The 23,588-nt window shown below is 44.3% G+C and overlaps 1 protein-coding gene across 4 annotated transcripts; it reads right to left on the bottom strand.

The window, feature by feature from the left end:
- Positions 1–1,347: 1,347 nt before the first annotated feature.
- rusc1 (RUN and SH3 domain containing 1) lies at positions 1,348–22,392 on the bottom strand. 4 transcript variants are annotated; one of them, XM_049583507.1, is made up of 13 exons: positions 22,268–22,392; positions 17,064–20,425; positions 13,178–13,984; positions 11,961–12,083; positions 10,175–10,251; positions 9,980–9,997; positions 9,546–9,720; positions 9,125–9,230; positions 8,942–8,988; positions 8,362–8,864; positions 8,036–8,271; positions 7,407–7,574; positions 1,348–5,463 (listed from the first exon to the last, which is right to left on the bottom strand). In XM_049583507.1, exons 2-13 carry the CDS (start codon positions 20,296–20,298, stop codon positions 5,298–5,300), a joined length of 5,661 nt encoding a protein of 1,886 aa, XP_049439464.1. In that variant the 5' UTR covers positions 20,299–20,425; positions 22,268–22,392; the 3' UTR covers positions 1,348–5,297. The 4 variants fall into 4 exon arrangements, with proteins under 4 accessions (XP_049439464.1, XP_049439465.1, XP_049439466.1 ...); XM_049583508.1 differs by lacking the exon at positions 9,980–9,997; XM_049583509.1 differs by lacking the exon at positions 13,178–13,984.
- Positions 22,393–23,588: the final 1,196 nt, after the last annotated feature.

Genomic DNA, 23,588 nt, shown 5'->3' with positions numbered 1-23,588 from the left:
GGTACAAAATCACAACACAAAACCACCAAAGAAGACACAAAACGACCTCAAATAGACATAGAACAACTACAAAAAGGGACAAATCAACCATAAAGAGACACAAAGTGACTACAGGGAGACACACAATGACCCTAAGAGACACAAAATGACAAAAAGGGGCAAAACAATCCCCAAAAGAAACAAAAAAAGACTAAAAGAAGGGGCAAAACAACCAATAAGAGACACAAAATGACTACAAAAAGGAGCAAAGCAACCAAAAAGAAACACAAAATGACTACCGGGGGACACAAAACAACCAACTACACATAAAATTACCTAAAAACATCATGAAATGACCTCAAAGAGACACAAAAAAGACCAAAAAGACACAAAGATACCTAACAAAAAAATCTCAATGATCTCAAAGAGACACACAATGACCAAAGAGGACACAAAATGGCCTCAAGAGACACAAAATAAATACAAAAAGGAGCAAAACAACCAAAAAGACACAAAATAACCTCAAAGAGACACAAATAAAACTACAAAAAAAGGCAAAACAACCCAAAAAACATCACAAAATGACCTAAAAAACACTAAATGATCTCATTGAGACACAAAATAACCTCAGAGAAGCAAAATAACTACAAAAAAGGACAAAACAACCTAAAATAAACACAAAATGGCCACAAAAAAAGACTTAAATTGCTACAACAAAAAAGAAGCCCAGTACTTCTATGTAGACGATGTGGTGAGGCCTTTTACGTATCTGTGCCCAGGGGGTCATTGTCTCATAATCTGCCCATGGCTGTAAGGCCTTCTTCTTGCTGTGTGTGTGTGTGTGTGTGTTTTGGGAGGTTACTGCAGCGATTTTAATCAGCTCGAGCTAACAGTGCTATCTAGTGGTGTTAGATTGTATATCTCACACTGTGTTGTCCTCCATAATGACCCACAATGGAGGACGCTATCAAAGGAACACGGTTACAAGATGGGGGAGGGCTGCAGCTCACTCCGGAGATTTATTCTCCTCTTTACGCCCTTCACAACATCCCAGGGCATCCTGGGATCTTTTGATCTGAACAAAGAGGTGATAGAAATCTCCTCCATGAACATAAAAGGGACGGAGTGTGTATCAGTAGTTTGGTATTTAGAGTGTTTTACCGAGTCTTTACTTCCTTTGCAATCTGACACATGCAGGTAGTTTCCTGTCACATTTCAGATCGCAACAAATAACAGGACGTGATTTATGCGACTATTTTCTCAGTGGGGTATCCCCTACTTTTTCCCCCACGATGGCTCAACATATAAACTCTGACTAATATGACTTTAAGAGCAAAAATACGACTCAAAGAGCGGCACAGGTTTGGTTTATACTGATCATTTTATTTGGTGTATTTACAAACAAGCACATGCAGGAGGTGGACAGTGACTGACACTAGAGGGGCACTGAACTATATGCAATAGTAGGACATAGGGATGTCTACAGGCTACATGACACCAGAGAGAGAAAGAGGAGGAGGAGGAGGAAGAGGAGGAGGAGGAACAGATCTCATTGTTACACTTACACACACACACACATAAGTGAAAGTGCAGGATGTGCAGACACGCTGATGTGCTCACACTCATCTCTGCTTTCACTGCCACATACGCTGCCATGTGCACAGTCTCTCTCACAAACACACACACGCACACACGCACGCACACACACATAAAGAACCCAGATAGATAGAGAGACACTAGATGGGTCAGATAGAGCTATTCCTTTCAGAAACCTCAAGATCAATAAATAGTACATCCAATAAATTAACAGCTTGAAAACAAATGCATTTATACGATAACCTCACAAATAAACAAAAACAAAATGTGTCAACTGATATTTTATCTTCATCACTTCCTGTAAGCACATTGGTTTCATCCGTTTGATGGCGTTTTATCGTGATCATAAGTTACAAGTTATGAGCACTGGTTTGACTTAATGCTACTGGACTGTTGCCATAGTGACGGTAATGTCATGCTACATGGCATTGACACAATAATACGAGGAAACTTTGAAGAGCTTTCCCTGATAGATCAAAAGCAACAAGACGTTCCTGCTGAATTAAACAGAGGTCCTTCGGTGTCAGCCTTTCAGGACTAGTTAACATCCGGCTCTTTTGTATAGGGATGGGAACTGGTAAGATTCTACTGATAGCAATGCCATCAATAATTCTGCTTATCAGTGCAATTCTTTATCGATTCCCTTATTGATTTCTGTGTGAAAAAAGGAGGCCTTCACAGGTTTTTAGCATCAACGCAAGTGTTATATTATCTGAGTCTGAACAAGGTGTCGAAACAGAGTAGAAATAAAGGCATGCACTTGACTCAAGCTAGTTTTAGTCAAGGACTGTTTAAAATAATGGAGGTAAATGTGGTGACATCACTCATTGGTGTGTGGACTGCCTTAAGTCTGGCAGTTTGGCCGTCGCCATCTTGTTTTTGTGAAGCCAGAGGGTGGAGCTGTGGAGGAACGAGGGGTGGATCAGACTGAGAAGCCAAGGACACTATCAGCAGACAGCCTGTCACTCAAAGCAGCCACGCCCTTGATCATGCGTAACTTTAAGCCTTGATAAAGTATAAACAGTTGAGCTAAAGAAAAATTTACAATTGTCATGAATGTTGAAATTATCTTTAGAGACCAAAACTGTTTTTAATACCAGGCTGCAAACATGTTTATTTCTGCTGTAAAGTTGGGTGTTTTAACACGGGGGTCTATGGGGATTGACTTAGTTTAGAGCCAGCCTCAAGTGGCCATTTGAGGAACTGCAGTTTTTTGGCACTTCTGTTTTCGCTTCGTATTTCAGCCCTGGAGGATGCTGCCTGCTGCTAACAGAAAGAAAGTGTCCCCAGCTTTCTATGTTTAGTTTTCACCGAGGACAGTCCATGAAGTAAAACATCAATCCAAATTTTGGAAGGCCAATGAGCTCTGTCATGTATCTTTGCAGACCAAAATGGCCTCTTGTGATCAGTCCAGACTTCACACATGACAGTAGCGTAATAAGTGTTGTATTTTACTTTTTTATAAAATGGAAATGATTTTTATTTTATTTTATCTTATAGTTAGGGTGGCTGCTTGGTTTTAGTTTTTAGTTTTTATTTAACAGGGGCCATGCGCAACACAACTATTGAGCCAGAATTAGCCACATCGCTAATTATCATCTGCAGACCCTGGGCAGGAAAATATTAAGGACAACGCTCCGCTGTTTAAGTGCTTTCTTTTTCAAAGAGGAAATTTGCCAAGCCTCCCTGCGTGGCGCTAATGTTATTATAACAGAGGATATTTACCCTCTGTAATGGACATGCAGCTCGGTTTGGAAGCAGTGGCACTCATGTAGCATCAAATGCATGGCATTCCTGAAATCTAAGACCATCTTGTGTGCGAGGATGTTCCAGCATATCGCTAGAACTTGAAATGATCATTTTACTGACGTTACAAACAGCACTGTTGTCATCTCTTTTTTAAATGAAGCCACACTTTGGACCTCGCTGTTGCAAGTTTCCAGCAGCGTGGATGCACAAGTTTGACATCACTGTTTTGCAATGTGCAAAAAAAACATGCCGGTATCAATAAAAGCAACGAGCTAGGAGGAATACGATTCCAATCTGAAACCAGTTCTCGATTCCCATCCCTACTTTTATATTCACCAGTTAGGCAATTAGTTTATGCTTCAGGTGTCAACATCAAAGCAAAACTGTGACTTTAAAACAAACTAAAAAAAGGCTTTCAGTTGTACATTTAACCATATGCATAGTCATCAATACAGAATCTAGAGAATAACTAATGAATATATGACACAAAGCAACATTAGAATCAACATATCACTTCCACCAATACTACCACTATCATTAATATCAATGATTATGATGAGCAAACATGGTAGATAAATACAAAAGCTGAGGTACGAGGTGAAGACCGGCCACCAGACCTATAGACTTTACAGTAGCGTTTATGAATTACATACAACTGGGATTTTCTCACTGCATTAAATCGAAGGTCAGATAGTGTTTGAACAAGAGCTGAGCATAGTTTTGTGAGGTGTTTACTCCGACACATGTTGGCCCTGCGAGGTTTTGGACGAGTGGAGAGATTAGCTACAGATTGCTGTTGTCTGATATTATGTTCTACGACTGCGTGGGATGTATAGATAGATATTTTCCGGCATTCATTCAAAGCATTCATGGCACATAACATACAGTGTTTAAGGTATGAGGCTAAATCTAATAATGTTATGAATATGATGTCAAGACAATGGCAATACATGAAGCACACAGGAGGAAAGATATCGGTTTCCATACTTAAAACAAACACTTTTTTTTTGGATGTATGACAACCACTTAATGTGTGAGTAAAGTTGCAGATGTAAAGAGTTTTAATCATCCTCAATGTGACCACAGTATGAAGCTGCTGCTTGTGTTTTACTATCTGCTTTCTCTTGTTCATCTATCTTTCTATCTATCTTGGTAATATCAATCTCAATTTATATACCTATATATAGATTTTTTTATGTATATTTATACAGTCAAATATAGTAGCAGAAACATGTCAAACACACATGAACCAGGCGATAACGTGAGAGGTCAATAGGGGTGAAAGGTCAATAGAACACAGATCTACACAGCTACAGTTCACTACATTACTACGCGGTATGCAACAGGAGCTACAGCCCCACTACTCTCACACGCTTTCTCCCCTCGACAACCTGCGAGCCGCGACTCTCCACGGCTGACAGCTAGAGATGTCAGCTTGGCTGCTACCAGGCTGTCGCCTCCTCACGACAGGCAGCCGCTGATCTGAAAAGCACCAGAATCCGCAAGTGGTCGACCGCACGGAAATTCCCCTGTGATCATTTTCAGATCAGCAGCTGACAAGGGAGGCAGAAATTGGGAAAAAGGATGTTTAAAAGGGATACTTCACTCTGAGATCAAAGGTCTTCCAGTATGAAACGGTCCAAATTTGACTTCATTATTTCACACCATCTGCTGCATTCCTGCTGCTAACATCCATTAGTTTAATGCTACCAAACTGGATGGATTGTGATGGGGAGAAAAACTCCCATATGTTCATGAAGGGAGAGGGCTGCAGACTGCTCCTGATGCACGTAAAGCAGAACAGATGGTGTTATGCAGTCAACTCAAACTTGAACAGAGCGAGCGTGAAATATCCCTTCTTAGAGTAGTGGAGCCTCACCATAACCTCTCAACACTCGCCTAAAATATATATATTTGTTTTGATTTTTTTAAATTATTATTATTGATTGAGTGCAGCAGTTATGGTGCCGAAGTCACATGATGAGGGAGGTGTAGCCAATAGGTACCAGCCCCTCTTTGTCTCCCTGACGACAGCGAATCCAGTCCTGATCGACTCCCCCCAACACCACCAGTTCCTCCCCTTTGCAGAAGCTGAGCTCCAAGCCCGTTCCAGAGTGGTCACACAGCGTTCGTACTGACCTGAGGACAGACAGCAGAGATCTCCTCAGCCCTAAATGGTCTACACATACACCAACCACAAACAATAACGTCATCGCCAACATGCGATGTAGCCGAATCCTGGGTGAGTCACAATGCAGGCATCGCTTGTGAGTCACCAATTATAGCCTTTCAAAGGCAAAAAAAGATAACAGAAGCGTCTCTGGTGTCTCCTACGCCCACTGCTGAAGACAAGTCGTTTTTAAAAGGAAAAAACACACAACTAGACATCCTGGGGAGGGAAAGCTGGTTGCATTAGCTCATATTTAAAGGTCCAGTGTGTAGGATTTAGGGATATATACAGGCAGGAATAATATATACTATGATAAGTATATTTTCTTTAGCGTATAATCACCTGAAAATAAGAACAATTGTGTTTTTATTACCTTAGAATGAGCCGTTATATCTACATAGGCAGCAGGTCCATGACCAATGAGTCCACCATGTTGCACCGCCACGTTTCTACAGAAGCCCTGAACAGCCAACCCAATCACTGGCTCTAGGAAGGCCATTGGTGTTTTCACATTGGCAACCACAGTCAGCAGCCCCTCAGCAATGAGCAGCATTGGAAAATGTGTTGATATAAAACTGATTTATTCAGTGTTTTTACAGGTTTTAATCAACAGGAAGAGACCAATGCGGATAATTCGTCTCCCAGTAAAAACCTCCTGAACAATAAACACTGAAGGAATTCTAACCGGGAGTTCTCGCTTGGCACATGGGAGAAGTTTCAGCTGGTTGTAATCTGCAATCCTCACCATTAGATGCCACTAAATCCTACACACTGTTCCTTTATATGCTTTTATTTCTACCCCAAATTGATTTTCTTTTAATGCCACACCCAGGCCATGGATGAAGATATGCTTTTTCCGTTTTTCTTAAAATTATAGTTTCTATTGTTTGAAATTTGCAAACTAAAACATTGTTTTCCCATCATGCCAATCAATTTCTATTTCAAAATGCCTAACATGTATTTATTTAGTGTTTATTTGTATAAGGACAAGTGTGTGGCCTACAGTACCATAAAACAATGCCACACACTACAGCATTTATAGCCTAAGTTAATTTGCAATGCTCGTCCCTAGACAGGCCTTTAAACTCAATAAAAAATACACAAGCGACAGAACAAAACACAAACTCAACAATAATTCTGTATATAAAGGAAAAAAAACTCAACAAGACAAAACACAACTGGCCCTAGGGCCTAATTAACCCATCTGCAGTTCTAATTCCCATATTGATTTATTATTTTTCAACTGTGCAATACTGACTTAACTGTACAATAATTGGTGTAATATTCTTTTCATTGTTCTTACACTACCATTGCATGTACATTAAACATATGATGCATATGTACATATTTCTTAGTTATTTTTCTGTTTCAATATATATAGTGTTGTTCGTTGTAGTATAATACTCATATCTTTATATTTCTAAAACTTTCCTTTCTCGTTTGTATACAGTGTCGAGTAATGCAATGTTTTTTGTATTTTTAAATAATTCTTATTTTCATGCTTCTTATTTCTAAAAGCTGTTTCAGTTTGAGTCCTGCAGATAAGGACTTCCACATGTTGATCCCCGAACAGAAGGAGCCTTTTGTCCAGTGAGGATTAACACCTAACAGGTGCTCCACGTGTTATTGAGCCTGAAAATGTACTCTAACTGTATTTAAATTACAGTGAAGATTAGATGTGTCAATACAGACATTAGGGTGTGATCTTGCAAATGTGTGAATGAATTAGTGAGCCAAACCCCTAAGCTGTGGTCATATTAAGGGACGAGTTATTTTTAAAGTCAGTAAAAGTAAAATCTGGCATTAGTGAAGGGAAAAGATTTATGTATCCCTCCCCACCCAATTTCATCGTGCCTCGGCCGACAAAATGCATAAATTCATAACCATCCCTATCACGTCATGTCTGTTGTACCTGAGTGGTCTGGGTTTGTCCTTCATCTCCAGTGTATCGGTGTCTTTCTCTGACTTTGGCTCACTCTCTCCCTTGGGCTCCGGGGCCCTCCTTATTACCGGGGTGGAGTTGCTGCTCACCATTCGGGTCAGTGCGGTGACACCAGGAGCCAGCCACTGAGAGGGACGCCTGCAGAGACGGACACAAAGAGGACGAGGGGAATGGATAAACAGAGAAAGGGAGTGGGACAGGTGGGCAGAGAGGGATCACAGAATGTTACCGTTCATGCAGTTTAACCATGCAGGGAACGATGTCAAGTCCAACAATGGCTTTAGGGTTTCTTAAAGACGTATTTCACCACAGGAAAGATGGTCTTTTTTTCAAATCAGGCTGTCTATGCAGTAGAAAGACACAAATACTTTTGAAATTGGTGGAAACGGGCTGTGATATTCACTTTTGGTTAAGAGGTACAGTAGATGCACTATGCTGCACAGCGACATAACGCAAATGGCCGCCGGCTAGTAACAAACAATCTCGTATTATAGTTAAACACTAAGCTGAAATATATTTCTGAAAACATTTGAGGCGAGAAATTGGCAATGCAGTAACAGAATCTTGATTCATACTGGATCAGCACTTCATTGGCTAACCTTGTTGGTGGTGTGTGACCTGGTGGGCTGTTGGGGCTTTTCGAGGCTCCGAAGAGCCGCCCCAGACCCCAGGGAACCTGAGCACCACCGCTGACTGGAGCGAAATCACTCCCTGCTTGGGCCTGGAGGCCCGGCAGATCTGTCCTTATCTCCTCCTTCTTCAGGCTCAGCTCAGCCAGGTTCTGACTGAGTCTGCCTCCCCAGCGCATCATAGCCCCCCATCCCTGCTGGATCACCTGTGAATTTAAAAAAAAAAAGTCAGCCCTACAGGATCACACAAAACAAATTTGACTAGAAACACTGAACAACCACACAGATGTGAGCACCTGTCCCGCCTGCTGAGCGAGGCTGTCCTCCTCAACATCAGGAGGAGGCAAGTCTCCGATTTCCTTCTCCTGCACCCACAGCAGCTGAGGACTTGTCTGCCCGAGTGTGACCGAAGCCTTTACGGGTGCAGCGCTGCTGTGTGTCGACTCCCCTGATCCTACGTTCTTTGGATTACCCAGTGGTGATGTTTTCTCTTTGGCTGCCCGATGTTCTCGGCTTCCAAAGTCCACCTCTGACAGGCTTTCGATGTATCTGCAGCCTGTAAGTTTGGCTTGGGCCCCCTCTGTTGAATGTGGGAATGCAGCATCCTGACAGGGTGGACTGGGGATCTCTGGACTGTGACTGTCGGGCTCTAAGTGGTGGTGCTGGAAGAGCAGGTCGAGGTTGAAGGTCAGCAGGCTGAGAGGCTGCAGCACGAGGAGCAGCTCCTCGAACAGAGGCTGGCAGGTGGTCAGGGACAGACGCATAAAGGAGGTGGGACGGTAATATGTCTCCAGCACATCTGAGAGGAAGAGAGAGTACAGTTAGAGTACGTGCATGCGTGCCCACAAGAAGGAGATGGAAGTGATTGAAACTTACCACTGCAAGACTGAAGGTGAGACAGCCAGAAATCAAGGAACTTGGTGCTAGAAGAAAAAATAGAGAGGAGAGGAAAACTGAGGATAAGTGCAAGTGTTCTAATAAAGTGAGAGTAAAAAAATATTTTTTTAACAAGTGATTTGAGCTTGAGGAGACCAGAGAGGATTAGGAGCCAGTACTCACTTCAGTAAGCCAAGGAGGAAAGCGTTGAACCTGTGTTTGCTCTGTCTGAGCTGCGGCAGCTCTCCAACACGATCTTGTAGGTTGAACAATGCTTGAGTTTTAGGACCTTGAAAAATGGATTAAGAGGAAGAGCAGAAAAAATATATATATAAAGAGGAGGAGAGGAAGGGATCAACAGAGGAACATACAGGGTGAGCAAAAAATTGCAGTAAAACTTGGCACTCATATACCAATCAATACTTGCATCCTGTTGTTCCTTTAATTCAGCACTTTAGACACTAAAATCAACACATATTGACTGATGTGTGGGAAAACACGAGACAGACAAAGTCCCAGGCTTATTATTATCAATCAGGGGGGGAAAAAAAATGAATATCCAAGTCTATAAATGCTAATTTTCAGACAATCCTCGGTGTGCTACCTGGCCTAGTTGAGGCTTGGACCAGACCCCAGGCGGAATTTGGCCTCCTGCCTGCAATCAGGTCACTCTGGTGGGGTTTCAAGCCGTCGGTCAGCAAGCTGTGCAGGGCAGGGCAGAGGCACTGCAGCACCAGACGGCCCAGAGATGGATTTATGGTGCTGTCTCCTGATAAGGCCTGAGGACGGGGAGAGGAGAGGAAGGGAGAGGAGGACGATGTGCAGTGATAGGGAGGGACAGGGGAATAGAACAGAAAGGATGACTCAAGAGGGAGGGAGGAAGGGAAAATGGGGCACATAAATGGAGGTCGGAGAGAAACAGGGGCGACGAGGGTCGGTGTGATGTGATGAGAGATGATTTTGGGGGGTTGGAGTTAGTTTACAAAGAAATTCTTACGACTACAAGATTGGGTTATCTGTTCTAGTATATTCTAGTACCTTGTTAACTGAGAGAGACTGAGGAGAGACACAACAAAATATGTAGAGTCAGAACACAGAGGAAGGGAGGGAAAGCATTTTCAGAGATGAACAATACATTTAAAACAACATGAGATTTTTTTCAGGATTTTTCTGGATAGTAAAAGGAAGAAGACAAAATTCAAAATCCCACTGGTAAATTCAGCCACGACTAACCTTCTGAACTACAGTCCTGGAAGAGCTGAACTGGGCCAAGATGGCTTCCACTGCCACACTGACCGCACTGACAAGAGCTGCAGGGAAGAACAACAGTGTTCAGTTCAACTGTGAGAGCTACAGACATCAGGGTCAGAAATACACAGCCAGACAGCTGAACACTAGGGGTGTTTATCACACGCTTCATCACGATAAGATATTTTGTCGAGTCTTTGGACAGAGATAAGATATTTGCAGATATCACAAAGTCTGCCACAATATGATTTTGATTCAATTCAGGGGCCTGCAGTCAATTTGAGACATCATTTTTGTCTTTTTATTGGCTGTAAACCATTGTCTGCTTAGTGCTAGGCCACCAGCCAGCCCCTCTGGGATATTTTCATAATTTGTGATAGCAGCAATTCTTGCAAATGAATCCCCACCAATCCCTGTGAATTCTGCTTGACCTTGAAATTTTGTCAAATGGCTGCAAGTTTTACTACAAATATGAGTAATAATCATCCTGTGAGTTTCACCTATCATAGCAGTCCCCCTGCATAACATCACCAAACGCACTTCCTTGTTTCTAGTTGTGAAGACGGACATTTACCAGCAAGTATTACTGCTAAAGACAGTGCAAGGCAGTTTCCTGATGTTCAGCATGAAAGCGGGGATAAACTGTTTTGCACTGTGTACATCACTGTGGTGGAGCAAAAATGACACTGACAGACAAACGAAAACACACAAGAAGAATGCTGAACGTGTTGACAACAGGCAAGACAAATTACCATGACAGATGCTGTTACATTCAGAGTTAGATTCAATATGCATGATCAATGGTAATGTTGGTGTAGTGTAAATCACAAACTAAGAACAGTGGGGTTTTTCTACACCCAAAACAAGTTGCCTTTGATTTTTATTGAATTATAAAAAAAAAAGCTCAAAACTCTTTTGGCAATTTTCTGCAATTTTCACTTCAATCCTGCGATTTCACTGCAGAAAAAGGCCTAAAAAAACTGTAATATGCATCATATTTTTTTAGAAACCCTGCAGTGAAATCAGGCATTTTAAGCCACAACAATCGTAGAAAAAAACAGCTTGCTAGCATTGTTTGGATGTTTAGGAAGGAAGTGTGCTGGATTGAAATGGTGACACAGACATGCCATGGCAATTTAACAATAAAGGCGTGTCTTCAATGTGCAGGATTAAGGGGGATATACTGGCGGAAATGGAATATATTATAATAAATATATTTTCTTTAGCGTATAATCACCTGAAAATAACGATCAGGTTTTCGGTGCCTTAGAATGAGCCATTTATATCTACATAGGGAGCACCATTTTGCACCACCATGTTTCTACAGTAGCCCAGGACAGACAAACCAAACGCTGATTCTAGGTAAGGCCACCCATGTTTTTTGCGTAGGACATTGCAGTCGGACCCTTCAAGATGAGCAGCATCACAGAAAGACTGATTTGTAATGTAAAGCTGATTTGTTCACTGTTTTCACCTGCTTTAATCACCCGGTCTGTTTCTTTTGGAGAGGAAGAGACCTCTGCAGATAATCTGGCTCCCGGTAAATACCACCTGAACAATGAACACTGAAAGGATTCTAACTGGGAGAAGTTTCAGCGGGTTGAAATCTGCAATGCTCACCACTATGTGCCTAAATACCCCTAAATCCTACACACTGTTTCTTTTAAGATGACAATCTGTATTGATGTTTTCACTTTGCATTGATAATACTGGATTATTGATCATTTACCGATCGACACCCCCAGTGAACACACACAGCTGAGACACACACCTTTTTTTTCCTGCAGGCACAGAGAGGACAGGCCCAGACCTCTCATTGGATGCTTCACATCTTCGCCCATCCAGGACGTCTCTGTCCTCTGTACAGAGCCAGCGAATGAGACACTGCGAACAGCTGACAGCGACAGGGAAAGAGCTATTACTTACAATAGTGGTCTTAAAAAAAACCCAAAAAAACAAATTCACCAGAAGCAAAATGAATCACCACGGACAGAAATACCATAACTAAAATATTAGTGTTATTAGTAGGAGCAATTAAGCAATGAGAAGCACTGGAGTAGGCAGATAGAAGCAGATGGTACTACTGACATCAAACAGTGTGTGAGGAGGGCATCCTGTAAATATCTGTTTACTGTGGTGAGCGTTCAACATCTGGATCTGTGAGGAGGACAACTTTCTGTATGCATCAGGGATAAACAGGATCCCATGCATTAATCTAGACTCACACTCAAACACACACTCATACAAACTTAAGCATACACAGGAGAAACTGCAGAGCTGGGGGGGGGGTGAAACAGTTGTAAAAGCTACCACATCAGCCAGGTCAGATACAATTACACACATGTGCTAAGGGCAGGTGTTGTGTCCAGTGTGATGTTCACATAAAAGGATTTATATAACCTGGTTATATAAATACACACATTCATTTAATGAACAGGATGCAGTGGACCTTAATTACTCTGAAACTGCCCTACATGTGCACACAAGATAAAAAGGGCTAAATAAAAATTATTTACACAAAACATCATCGACGAGCTACTTGGCTTGTGCCTGGCATGAAATGCATGTGTCCATTTCAACACACCGTGCAAAAACAACATGGAGACAGACCAGACGAGGCCGACACAAAGACAGACAGACAGACAGGAAGACGAAGAGAAAGAGAGTGATGAGACTGACTCTGGCCACCCTCTGACAGGAACAGCTGTCACCCCTCTGAAGGCCCTTTGCAGATTTGAAAGGACAGTGTAGATAAGACGTATCAGATGACCTACAGAGAGCCGCTGTCTGATACATAAAACAGCTATGGTTACCCCGTTCTTTCAAACCTGCAGATCCCACGAGTTATAAAAAAGTGACAGAAGTGTGACGGCCACCATATCCAGGGCAGAGCACAAAGACAGAAAGAGACAGTACGACAGACAGACATGCAAGCCAGATGTCAGACAAAGAGAGAGAGTAGAGAGAGAAGAGAGAGAGAAATCTTACTCGCCACGCGTGACTGCGGAGGAGCCTGGTAGAGTTTTGGGGGTAGGGGGGGCGCCCTGGGCGGTATAGGAGGGTAGAGGTTTGGATAGTAGAGGGGAGCAGCAAGGGCAGGCAAGGTGTGAGAGCGGGGGAAAAGCGGGGAGCTGAGGGAGGAGCCTGAGGCGCCTGGAGGGGGCGCTCCAGAGCGCTGGGGAGGGGAGAGGGCTCCGATAGGGGAGAGGCGAGGAGGGGCACCCCTGTGTAGCGGGCAGTTTTTAGGGTGGTACAGGTAATATGTGGGGAGAGGGGGAAGCTCTTTATATGTCCTGGCCTTGTTGCTGTTGTGGTCTGCGTGCGAGTGCTTCTCTGAGTACAATGAATCCTTCGCACTGTTTGAACATGTCATCATGACATCTATGTTCTTATACGGGGTGGTGCAGCCTGGAGCCTCTGTGGGGCCACTAACAGGTGACTTGGTGTGTGTCTCTGAGTCGCTGCAGTAGAGGGAATCAAAATTACAGATAGAGTCAGATGCAAAGTGTGTGTTATTCCCAAAATCACAAGGAGAGTCTACACCAAAATCAGCCAGAGATTCATAGTTAAAGCCGGAGCTTATCTCAGTGCTGGAATCATCTCTGTGGATAGAAGCTGAGCTGGCAGCAGGTGTGCTACATCGTCCGTCTGTGGACTCCCTGCCTACATGGCTGTGGGGTCTGGGATCTGCAACGGGCTGGGAGTTACAGTAGCCTGGGCGGTAGGGAGGAGGGAGGGCAGCGTGGAGGAAGTAGGGTTGGGAGGGCTGGGCGAGGGACAGTGGGGGGGAGGAAACTGCTTGTTGGAGAGGTGCCACAAAAGTTGCAGGGGTCAGGACGGAGAGGGCAGGCGCACAAGCAAAGCGATATGAGGGAGCGAAGCGGAGCCATGGACAAACAATGGAAACAACAGAATGGGATGGAGAGGTGAAGAAAACAAGGATTAAAGCAAAAACATGTGGCAGAGAGATGGGAAGGAGAGAGAGATGCAGAAAATGTTAGTGTCTGTTGAGAGAGAAAAATGCACATTCATGAGTGTATTCCAGCAGAAATCGTCATCATGTAACATCATGCGGTAATGCGGTATTTAAACAGTTGATTGACAGTTCCACACTGACAGTGCATGGGAGTCAATGGAGTTGAGTTATGAAGAGCAATAACCACAGTCTGTCATTTAGGAGGGTTTGACACAACAGGAAATTATACTGCGGCCGTAAAAGAATAACTGGTGAGCAGTCTCACAGCTGCACAGTCCAAATACTCAACCTGTCAATCAAGCACTCATTCACCAGTGACACCATAATTAAAATGCCACCATCAATCGCAAAGATTCATCATATTTCAGTGTTGGTTTTCTTCACGGCATCTGGTTTCACTTTCATTTCATGCCTGTATTGAGAGATATGAACACTGAGTGCAACACAGCACAGTGTGCTTTTGAACTTTACTGCATTGCGTGCCATCATCACCTCTGGATCACCTTCTCTTTCCTCTCTGCCTTTAGTTTTCTACTCCTCTCCAGCTCCCGTCCCCACCCCCCCTCCCCTCTCCAGCGGTACAGCATACAGTGTAATGCTGAGTCAGTCAACAGACAGCAGAGTTCTGTCCGTTCCTGCTCAATCACCGTGTCTGCCTCTGTTTTAGAGTCACAGACTGTGGCAACAACAGTTTCCAGTATTACACTCAGTTACCTGTGACAGACTGCTACGCTACAGGCTATAAAATGAGCTAGAAAGCAACACCATACCTTGGTAAGACTTGAGCTGTCTTTGAACTGTAACCAACACATGATACTTCCTATTTTTCTGGCACAAGCTCACATTGATTGGTCCATGTGCTAAGACCCGCCCCTTAGCCTCTTAAAGGTGTACACACCTATTTCTGGATTGTTGCATTGGTTTGAAAGGGGGCACTTCTGCAGCATGTAACTCATTAGTAAGGGCGTAGGTTTTGTTTCAACAGTGGTTTGGGGGGGGGGGCAAAGAAAAAGAAACGGGAGTGTCTGAGCATCAGACCTTTAAAGGTATACTATGCAGCTACTGTTTGTGAGCATGCTCACCAGCAAATGTGGCAAATGTGAAAGTAAAAGCCAACCCCAGATTCACTCTTGCATATATTTGCCTTTTTTGGCGCTGTGTTTCTGACATGCCTTATGCTGGTGTCTGGTTGCTACCTTTTTATAAAGCCCCAACCTCACCTGAGCCCTATGGGGGTACACGCCCACCCATAAACGTCATCACCTCAGAAAATGAGAAGAAAATAAGAAAATACAGGCAGAGGGCAGAGTCTCTGCAGAAAAATGCACCACCACAGACTCCAGTGGGTCTTAAGTGATGATTGAGAGGGATAACTTCTACTTTTAGAAAACTCCTGCATAGTATATCTTTAATTTCTGCATTCTGGTATATTTCTATACCCTAATTTGAGCCTTTTCTGCATCAATTTATAGTGTACTACTTTCACGTTTTTATTGAGGGAGGAGGGACAAATGCACGTTCTAAATATTGGAATCTACGCCTATGCTCACAGTAATTCATTGACTTTTATACTAAAAAATTAAAGGTTAAATCATTAAATAATGCCAAAGTAATTATACAATCAGAGAGCTAGTTTTACCAATGAAATTAGAGGCCGCCTGGCGGAAAATCCGAGTGATTAAACCCTTTGAAAGCTGCACAAATTGGCTTGATTTCTTTCAAAAACATGGAATGAAAGCAACGAGCAACAAAAGCAGAAATGACCCGAAAAATTTGCGAGAAATGAGTAAAAAAAAAAAGAAAAAAAAGAAAGAAAAAAGAACATTTGTTTTAAAAAAAAATAAAGTTCATTCTTTTTTTTTTTTTAAATAGCACCAATTTGCTCAGGGTTCAAAGGTTTAAGTACTTGCGAAATGTGTCTGAAAGCAGCACAAGAAAAGTGATGTCGCTCCAGGTTTCAGGGGGTTAAATCCAACATAAAACCCTGTGACAATCTCACCCTTACTGTCTACGTAGCCTGCTGCAGCACTATATGAGATAAGTAACTTGATCTTAGCTAGCTGTGCCACTCTAGGGAGCGAGGGTGGGGGGAGCGGAAAGACAGCATAGACAGCAGGAGGAAAGCATATAAACATCCCAAGTTGATGGGATTTAACACCAGTAAAGAGGCAGAAGAGGAGGAACAGAAAAAGATTTTAGGATGAACAGATAGAAAGAAAAGAGAAGTTAAAGGTAGAAAGAAGGTAGATTAAGATGGTGAGCTCAGTGGGCACTCCATTATCCCCCTCCCGTTGGCCTGAAGAGTGGATGAATAATTGAATAAGGCAGTGATGACATCACACTTTGATAACCAGTGCAGGAAAGACTCGCTGGAAAGTTTCCAACCTCCTCTTTCTCCTCATATTACCTTCACTCCCCTCACTGTCTTTATCCCTCCATCTCTCACTCTTGCTCGTGTTCTTTCTGCAGCTTCCACTTTCTTGTTCGTCTGCAATCACCCTCTGCTTATCCCTCGTCATCATTTATCCATCATATCACGCATCATGTCTCTCTCCGTGACTCATGCTCATCCTCCATCTCTTTGCTTGCTATCCATATATATCATTTCCATAAATGAGTCAACCCTTGGTTTTCTGTTTGTCTCTATTGTATCGTCGAAGGGTGTTATTTGTGCATCACTGAGACGGTGAACTGTTTGTCTCCATTTCCTTCTCTCCACAGTCTGCCCAGCCCAGATTTGTTGTGTCGTCCAAATTACACTGAGCTACTTTGAAGTGTTTATTTTCTCCCACACACTAAATACGTGCTCACACACACAGACCCCTTCCCTACAGTATGTCATTAAACTTAGCTGCCTCCTTTATTATCATTAGCATCATCATAATAAATCATACTCACCTGAAGTTCTTGTTTCAAAAGTCCTTTCTCCATCGGCTCGTCCTCTCACCTCCACCTCCACCTCTTCCTCCTCTTCCTCTTTCCCTTCCTTTTCCTCCCTCTTGACTTCTTCACCCTCCCACTCTCTGCCCATGGTCCACAGGCTGCTGTCACTGACCGAGCAGCCAATCTTCTGGGATGGGCACAGCTCCGGTTGTCTCCCCTCCTCGTCAGCTCTCTGGAGCATTTCCTTCAGAGCAGCCATTGAGGTGAGGGCTGGGGGTGGCTGCATGAAGAAGGCCTGAGCCTGAGAGGTGTACTCCCATTGGTTGCCGTCGCCGCCTTGCTTCTCTCTTCTCCACCTCAGGTTGTACAGTATATCTGGATCTGGGGTGATAACTGTGGGGTCAGGGTCTGGGTCGGTGATCACCTTTGTCTGGGGCGAGGCGTTCTTGTTGCGGTAGCGCAGCTCTTTAAAAGTCGTGACCTTTGGAGCTGACCCCGGAGTTGACCCTGACGAGCTGGACTTCTTTTGAGTTTCCACGTGAGATTTTCTCATTGCCAGCGGTGGAGGCTGCGGTGGGGGTTGCGGTGGGTTATCACAGTCAGGTGTGAATGCTATGAGCCAGTCAAATCGCTCAGGCTGTGCAGAGTTAGCCTGGAGAGTGCTGACTTTGTGGGGGGGCACAGATGGGGGGATTGGTGGTAAGGGGCGAGGCGGGGGAGGAGGAGGGGGAGGGGAATCCGGTACCTCGGAGGGATACTGGAAAGACTCAAAGCTCATATTCTTTGCTTTAGTTTCATGTGTATTGCTAAAACCAGTGCTGTAGTAAGGGTCGGAGGTCAGACCGCTGTTCCTCTTCCTTCTCCTCGCCATCTCAGTGAACGAGGTGGTTCTCTGTGTGCTCTCTTCTTTCTTTTTGCCCTCTTCAGCAATATCTGCTCTACAATCTCCATCCAACTTGCCTCTACTGCTCCATCCGTCAAACTCCTTCTCCTCCCTCTCTTTTAGTCTGAACTCGTGTGGCTCCACAGACCTGGACGAGGTGACATGATCTCCATCTCCCTCGTCCTCCAACCCTCCAACACAAACACCGAGCTCTGGGCTGAGTTTGAGGAGCTCAGCTTGGGTCAATCCAGCGAGCATCAACAGCTTCCGAATCTCTACATCTAAAGCATGGAAGGACGGGGGAGGAGGCAGGGCAGGTGGAGGTGGTATGGCAGGTGGAGTTGAGGAGGAGATTGAAATAACTGGCGGAGGAGGCAGAGGTGGAGGACGTGTGGTGGGAGGAGGAAGGGAAAGGGGGGTCTTTTCCTGTTCGGCGGCTTGAAGAGCAGCGAGCCGCTGGGCCTCCTTCCTGGCAAGATGGCGCTTCCGAGGAGGAGGGATGGGAGGAGTTGGGGTGGGGATAGCTGGGGGTGGAGAAGGGGTGGTGTAAAGGGTGAGGTAAGGGACTGGTTTAGAGGTGGGGAGAGGAGGAATAGAGGGTGGAGATGGAGGTAGGGGTTTCTCACATCTAAAAGTGGTGAATGTTGGGGATGTGGAGTTTGGGGAGAAGGTAGACAGTGTAGGAGAGGTGGAGACGGCCATGGAGGTGGTCTCCCTGCTGATATTGATGTAGGTGTGGAGGTCAGAGCTGACGCTGGCATGACGCGCTGGAGGTTTGGGGGGTCTAGGTGGCGGCTCAACAGGAGAAGGGGTGAGGGAATCTGGAGCCAGAGGATCCTCGCAGTCTGACGGAGCCGTGAGGTCGACCCCTGGATCTGAGAACTCCTGAGAGTCTCCCATCGCTCCTCTGCCACTTTTATACAACTTCCATGGAATGTCGATGTTGCCCATTTCGTCCATGACATCAGAGAGATCCTGCTCTTCCAGATCTCCAAGATCAAATCCCTTCTCATGGAGTCTGGCTATGTAGGCCAGTTTGACCTCCCTGTTCACCTTCTCCAAGCGATCCAGGTGATCGAGCCAATCCCTCAGAACATCCCAGTGCTGTTCCCCCTCCAGATCCCAACGAGCCACTTGGATCACCTGGCTGAAGCGCTCCATTTTCCCAAACTCCCCAACCGATTCTAGGAAGTCAAGCAAACCAAGTTTTGTGACCTCAGAATCACCTTTGACTCCCAAATAGTCAGGAGAAGGGGAGTCCAGGGCGGAGGGGTAGCCCTCATCTGGGGAGCAAGGGGAAATCGGGGAATGCGATGTTAAGACGAAGGGAATGCGGCTAAGAGGGATGGATGGGGGCGAACGCGCAGGAGGCTGGCATTCAGGGGCTTGTGGGAGAGAGCATTCTTTGGGGGACAGAGCGACAGATAGATTGTCTTGGTCGTGGGAAGAGCAGATGGAGGCGGATTGATCTGCACAGTCAGACTCCAGATCAGAGCAGGAGCTGATGGAAGTGGAGGATGAGGAGGTAGAAGAGGAGAGCGAGAACTCCAGGAGGGAGGGGGGACAGTCACAGCATGAGGGGACCAGGGTGTCATCATCATCGTCGTCGTCATCATCATTTTCAGCCTCCTCTTCATCATCATCAATGTCAATATCTCCACTGCTCTCTTCCTCGTCGTCTTCGTCCTCTACTTTTACATTTTTCTTGTTGTCTAGATCAGCACTTTTGTCTGCATTCTTGCCTTCATTTTCCAGACTGGCAGCAGGACGGGCGGAGGCTTCCAGCTGGGCCTTTGCTTGGGAGGGAGGCTGAGGCTGCTCCTTGGCCCCTTTCCCATCCTGCCTCTGGGGCAACGGGGCCGGAGGAGGCGGTAGCTGCAGTTGCTGTCTGATAGAGATGGTGTTGTTGTTGTTGTGGTTATGATTAAACATACTGTTGTTGTCCTGCGGGGAGCGGCCATCGCAGCACAGACACGGGAGGCTCGGCTCGTTGCAGTTTGGGTCAAGAGGGAGAACAGAGGGAAGCGGAGGTGGAGCGGCTGCTGGTGCGATTTTGGTTGCAGCTGATGCACGAGCACTCTTGGGTTTGGGCTTAGCAGATTTGGAGATGGTGGGACCCTGTTTTTGTGAGCCAAACCTGGACTGACTTACTGGCGCTCGGGGTTGCACGCCCACCCTGGTCCTGGTGGGTGCAGCGGGGCCTTTAGTAGCCCGGCGTGGGGAGGACGTGGTGATTGTGTTCATGTTTTTATCCTCCCTCTGGAAACCGGGGCCATGAGACTTTGGTCCAGCTACTGTATTGGCCCGCCTGCTGGCGTCAAAGCGCCGCGGCTTTGGGGGCTGAGAGGAGCAGCTAGAGGACTGCATTGTGGGAATGAGGCTTTTAAGGATGCTCTGATATTTCTGTTGCTATAGAAACAAGTGTTGTAAAGGCAGGACAGATCCAAACTATGACGCGCCGTGACGGTCACATCTTGGCTTGACTCCCAAGATCCTGTAACATCAAAGGAGACACACAGTGAATAAGGACTACAAGCAACATTCTGCTCCGCAAAGACCGTTTTCTCGCTTCTACACATGTTTTCCTGTTAGGCTAAGTCTTTGAAGTTAAACCCATCATCTGGACTATTCATTAAAACTCAATTGCTTTTGGGGTTTCTGCTTTATAATTATCACAGCCCGAGTTCTGGGAGAACACAGCAGTGATATGAACACACACAGTCCTGTTAAAAAAAGCATATTATCAAGCATCACCACTGAAGGAGAATAATTCAAGCTGAATTAGTCAATTCATAAAATTGACTCATTATTGATAATTGCAAAATGTCAAATATATTAACAGACTCCAGCCTCTCACATGTGAAGATTTGCTTGTTTTTATTGTCTTTAACGATAGCAAACTGAATATCTTTGGGTTTTTGATTGACTGTTGGCCAGACATTTGAAGATGACACCTTGAGAAACTGTGACGCTCATGTTTAACTTTTTTTCTGACATCAAGGGTGTAGGTTTTCTGTCAACACTGGGGGGCGACGACACATACTGGAGGGGGATTTTGAGCATCAAACACTTAATTTCCTGCATTCTGGTGAATTTTTATGCACCAATTTGCACCTTTTCTGCATCAATTTATGATGGAAATGTCTTTAATTTAGTCAAAATACAAGTCCTCTGCTACCCCCCCGAAATCTACACCTATGTTTGACATCTTAGAGAAATGCTCAATTGATTAATCTAGAAAATAATCAGCAGATCAGCTGATGATGATAAAAATAGCTAGTTGCAGCCCATCTTTTGTTGAACAATACAGTATTTTTTCTTTGGGAAACGCTGAGCTGCCTTTTTTTGGTTGAACCAATAACCTGACATACAAAACAGGAGGTGTTCTGCAAGGTGTCTCTCATCTCCTGTATCATTTCCTTGTTTTTTTTAGATGCTTTCTATTCAAATTCAAACACACACCCACACACATATCACACAAAATGATCCCCATGGTAATAATTGTCAGCTAATTTATATCTTAATAACTGTCAGTCATCATCAGTCATGTTCGGCTTCACTGAGCACTGATATTCATGAGTTTACAGTAGCCAAGTGCCAGTCCATCTGTGCCAGTCCATCCTCACAAGCAGGCAGGAAGATTTAGATCAAAAGAAATGCCATTACATTACAAAAAACACAAAAAAACCTGTACCTAGAGCAACGACTCAACATCTAACTGGAGCATGAAATAATCAGGCAGCAGCACTGAGCAACGCCGAGTCTGCCTTTTTAAAGCCCATTTTCCGAAGGCTATTTCTCATATATTCCTGCACAGTGTCCTTCACATCACTGAGGAATATAAATCACCCAGCTGCTTGCTTACACTGGGCCTTCGTCGGAATGACCAATAAAGCCAACAGAGCCTTGGAGTAAGACAACAGAAAGCAGCATATCATCAGATGTAATTTAACCCATCCTGTGCAGTCTTTACCCTGCATTTATTGATCCCACAGAGCTGATGGAGACAGGGAGGATGGAGGAGGAGGAGGAGAGGGAGGAGGGGGTACCTCCAACCGCATCGCCCTGATATACAGGCCCATCCGCCCCTATTATAGCTCACATATTACACACATGTACACCCTAGTTTGACCCGATTATAAATAAAACATATAACCTGCAGACTGTTTAATAAACATCACTGTTAAAAGCGTGATTGCATGTTTCTTCATCTACGCAGACTCCGTGCGGGAATAGGAGGTTTTGCGTACCCGACGGGACCCTGCAGCTTCAACTGAGAACAGATTTATAAAAAACAGACATATAAAATAAGATAATAAATCAGGACTCGACTCACGATCAGATTCCTGTAAAGATGGATGAAGGTCTCCATCTCGTCGGGCTCTTTCACATCCCAGTCCGTGTGAATGTGAATCTCTCTCCCCGACGTTAACAGCCTCAGCATCTGTCTTCTCGCGAGCATCCAACAAACCCTCGCCCCATCTCCCCCCCCCAACCCGACCAAACCACACCCCTTACTCGCCTTATCATCACATCCAGCTCATCTTGAGTCATTTTCAACTTCACCTCCTTCAGAGAATTAGTTTTGAGAGAAGAGACTCATTTCCCCTAATTCCTCTTAAACCATCCTATCTGCAGCTGATCCATGGATTTAGTCTGTCTCCAAGGGAATTACTTAATAAGCTACAAACCTCACGTGCTTCTACTAATTATTGCTATGAATTAATCAGGCGACTATATTCTTAATGTATCTTTTAATTCTTTACAATTGTATGCAATGTCGCCATCATGGATGGATTACTGAACAGGCCTATCAGGTACAGGCCCATGGGCCCCAGGTGTCTGGGAGCCCCTGGCCTTCACCTGCAAAATGTCACTCAAATTCACATGTACCAGTCCAGAAGGTACACAGAAGACAACAAAGGAGTGCAAAGGAACTGCAAAGAGGGGGGCAAGGGAGGAGGTGACAATGTGCTGGGCTCGAACAGTGGAGGCTCTCAAAGGCCTTTTGGTGTGAGCCTCCCCCCTTCCCCTCTGGTCCTGTTTTCTTTGGTTGATGTTCCCTGTTGTTGTTTTTTTTTTTTTGTTTGTTTTTTTTGTGTACTTTGCAGATTGTGGATGGCATCTAACATTTTGATAGTTCTAATTAGGTTATACATCAGTGGCACTTTGTTTCTGTGGCAGTTTTTCTTATTTAATTACTTATTACTTGTATTTCTATTATTTATTTATTTATTTTTATTTTATTTTATTATTATTATCATTATTATTATTATTATTATTGGGTGTATGTATGTGTATATATGTGTGCATATCTTTGTATATGTATGTGTGTATGCATATGTGTCTATATATTTATTTTATTTATGTGCTGGTGAATGTACTGATGTCCTTCAAATCCTAATAAACATTTGATCACAAAAAAAGAAAATGACCAAACAAGACACAAGATTACCTAAAAAAACTACAAAAATGACCTCAAAGAGACACAAAACAATCACAAAAAAGGGGCAAACAACCACAAATGACTAGAGGGACACGAAAAAAGACACAAAATAACCTCAAAAACCCACAAAAATACCTCAGTGAGACACAAAATGACTACAGAGAGACACAGAATTACCTTAAGGACACAAAACTGCCCAAAAACCAACCTC

This window comes from Epinephelus fuscoguttatus, linkage group LG8 (assembly GCF_011397635.1).
Source record: "Epinephelus fuscoguttatus linkage group LG8, E.fuscoguttatus.final_Chr_v1".
Lineage (NCBI taxonomy): Eukaryota > Metazoa > Chordata > Actinopteri > Perciformes > Serranidae > Epinephelus > Epinephelus fuscoguttatus.
This window is presented reverse-complemented; position numbering and strand designations above follow the sequence as displayed.

What these genes read in the sequence shown, in the direction of transcription:
- rusc1 (XM_049583507.1), bottom strand. Translation starts at nt 20,298, where the DNA reads ATGCAGTCCTCTAGCTGCTCCTCTCAGCCCCCAAAGCCGCGGCGCTTT. An exon ending in TTCCTCCTTGGCTTACTGAA is followed by an intron (nt 8,989 to 9,124) that starts GTGAGTACTGGC and finishes TTTTTCTTCTAG; the next exon opens with CACCAAGTTCCTTGATTTCT. An exon ending in GACAAACCCAGACCACTCAG is followed by an intron (nt 5,464 to 7,406) that starts GTACAACAGACA and finishes GTCTGTCCTCAG; the next exon opens with GTCAGTACGAACGCTGTGTG.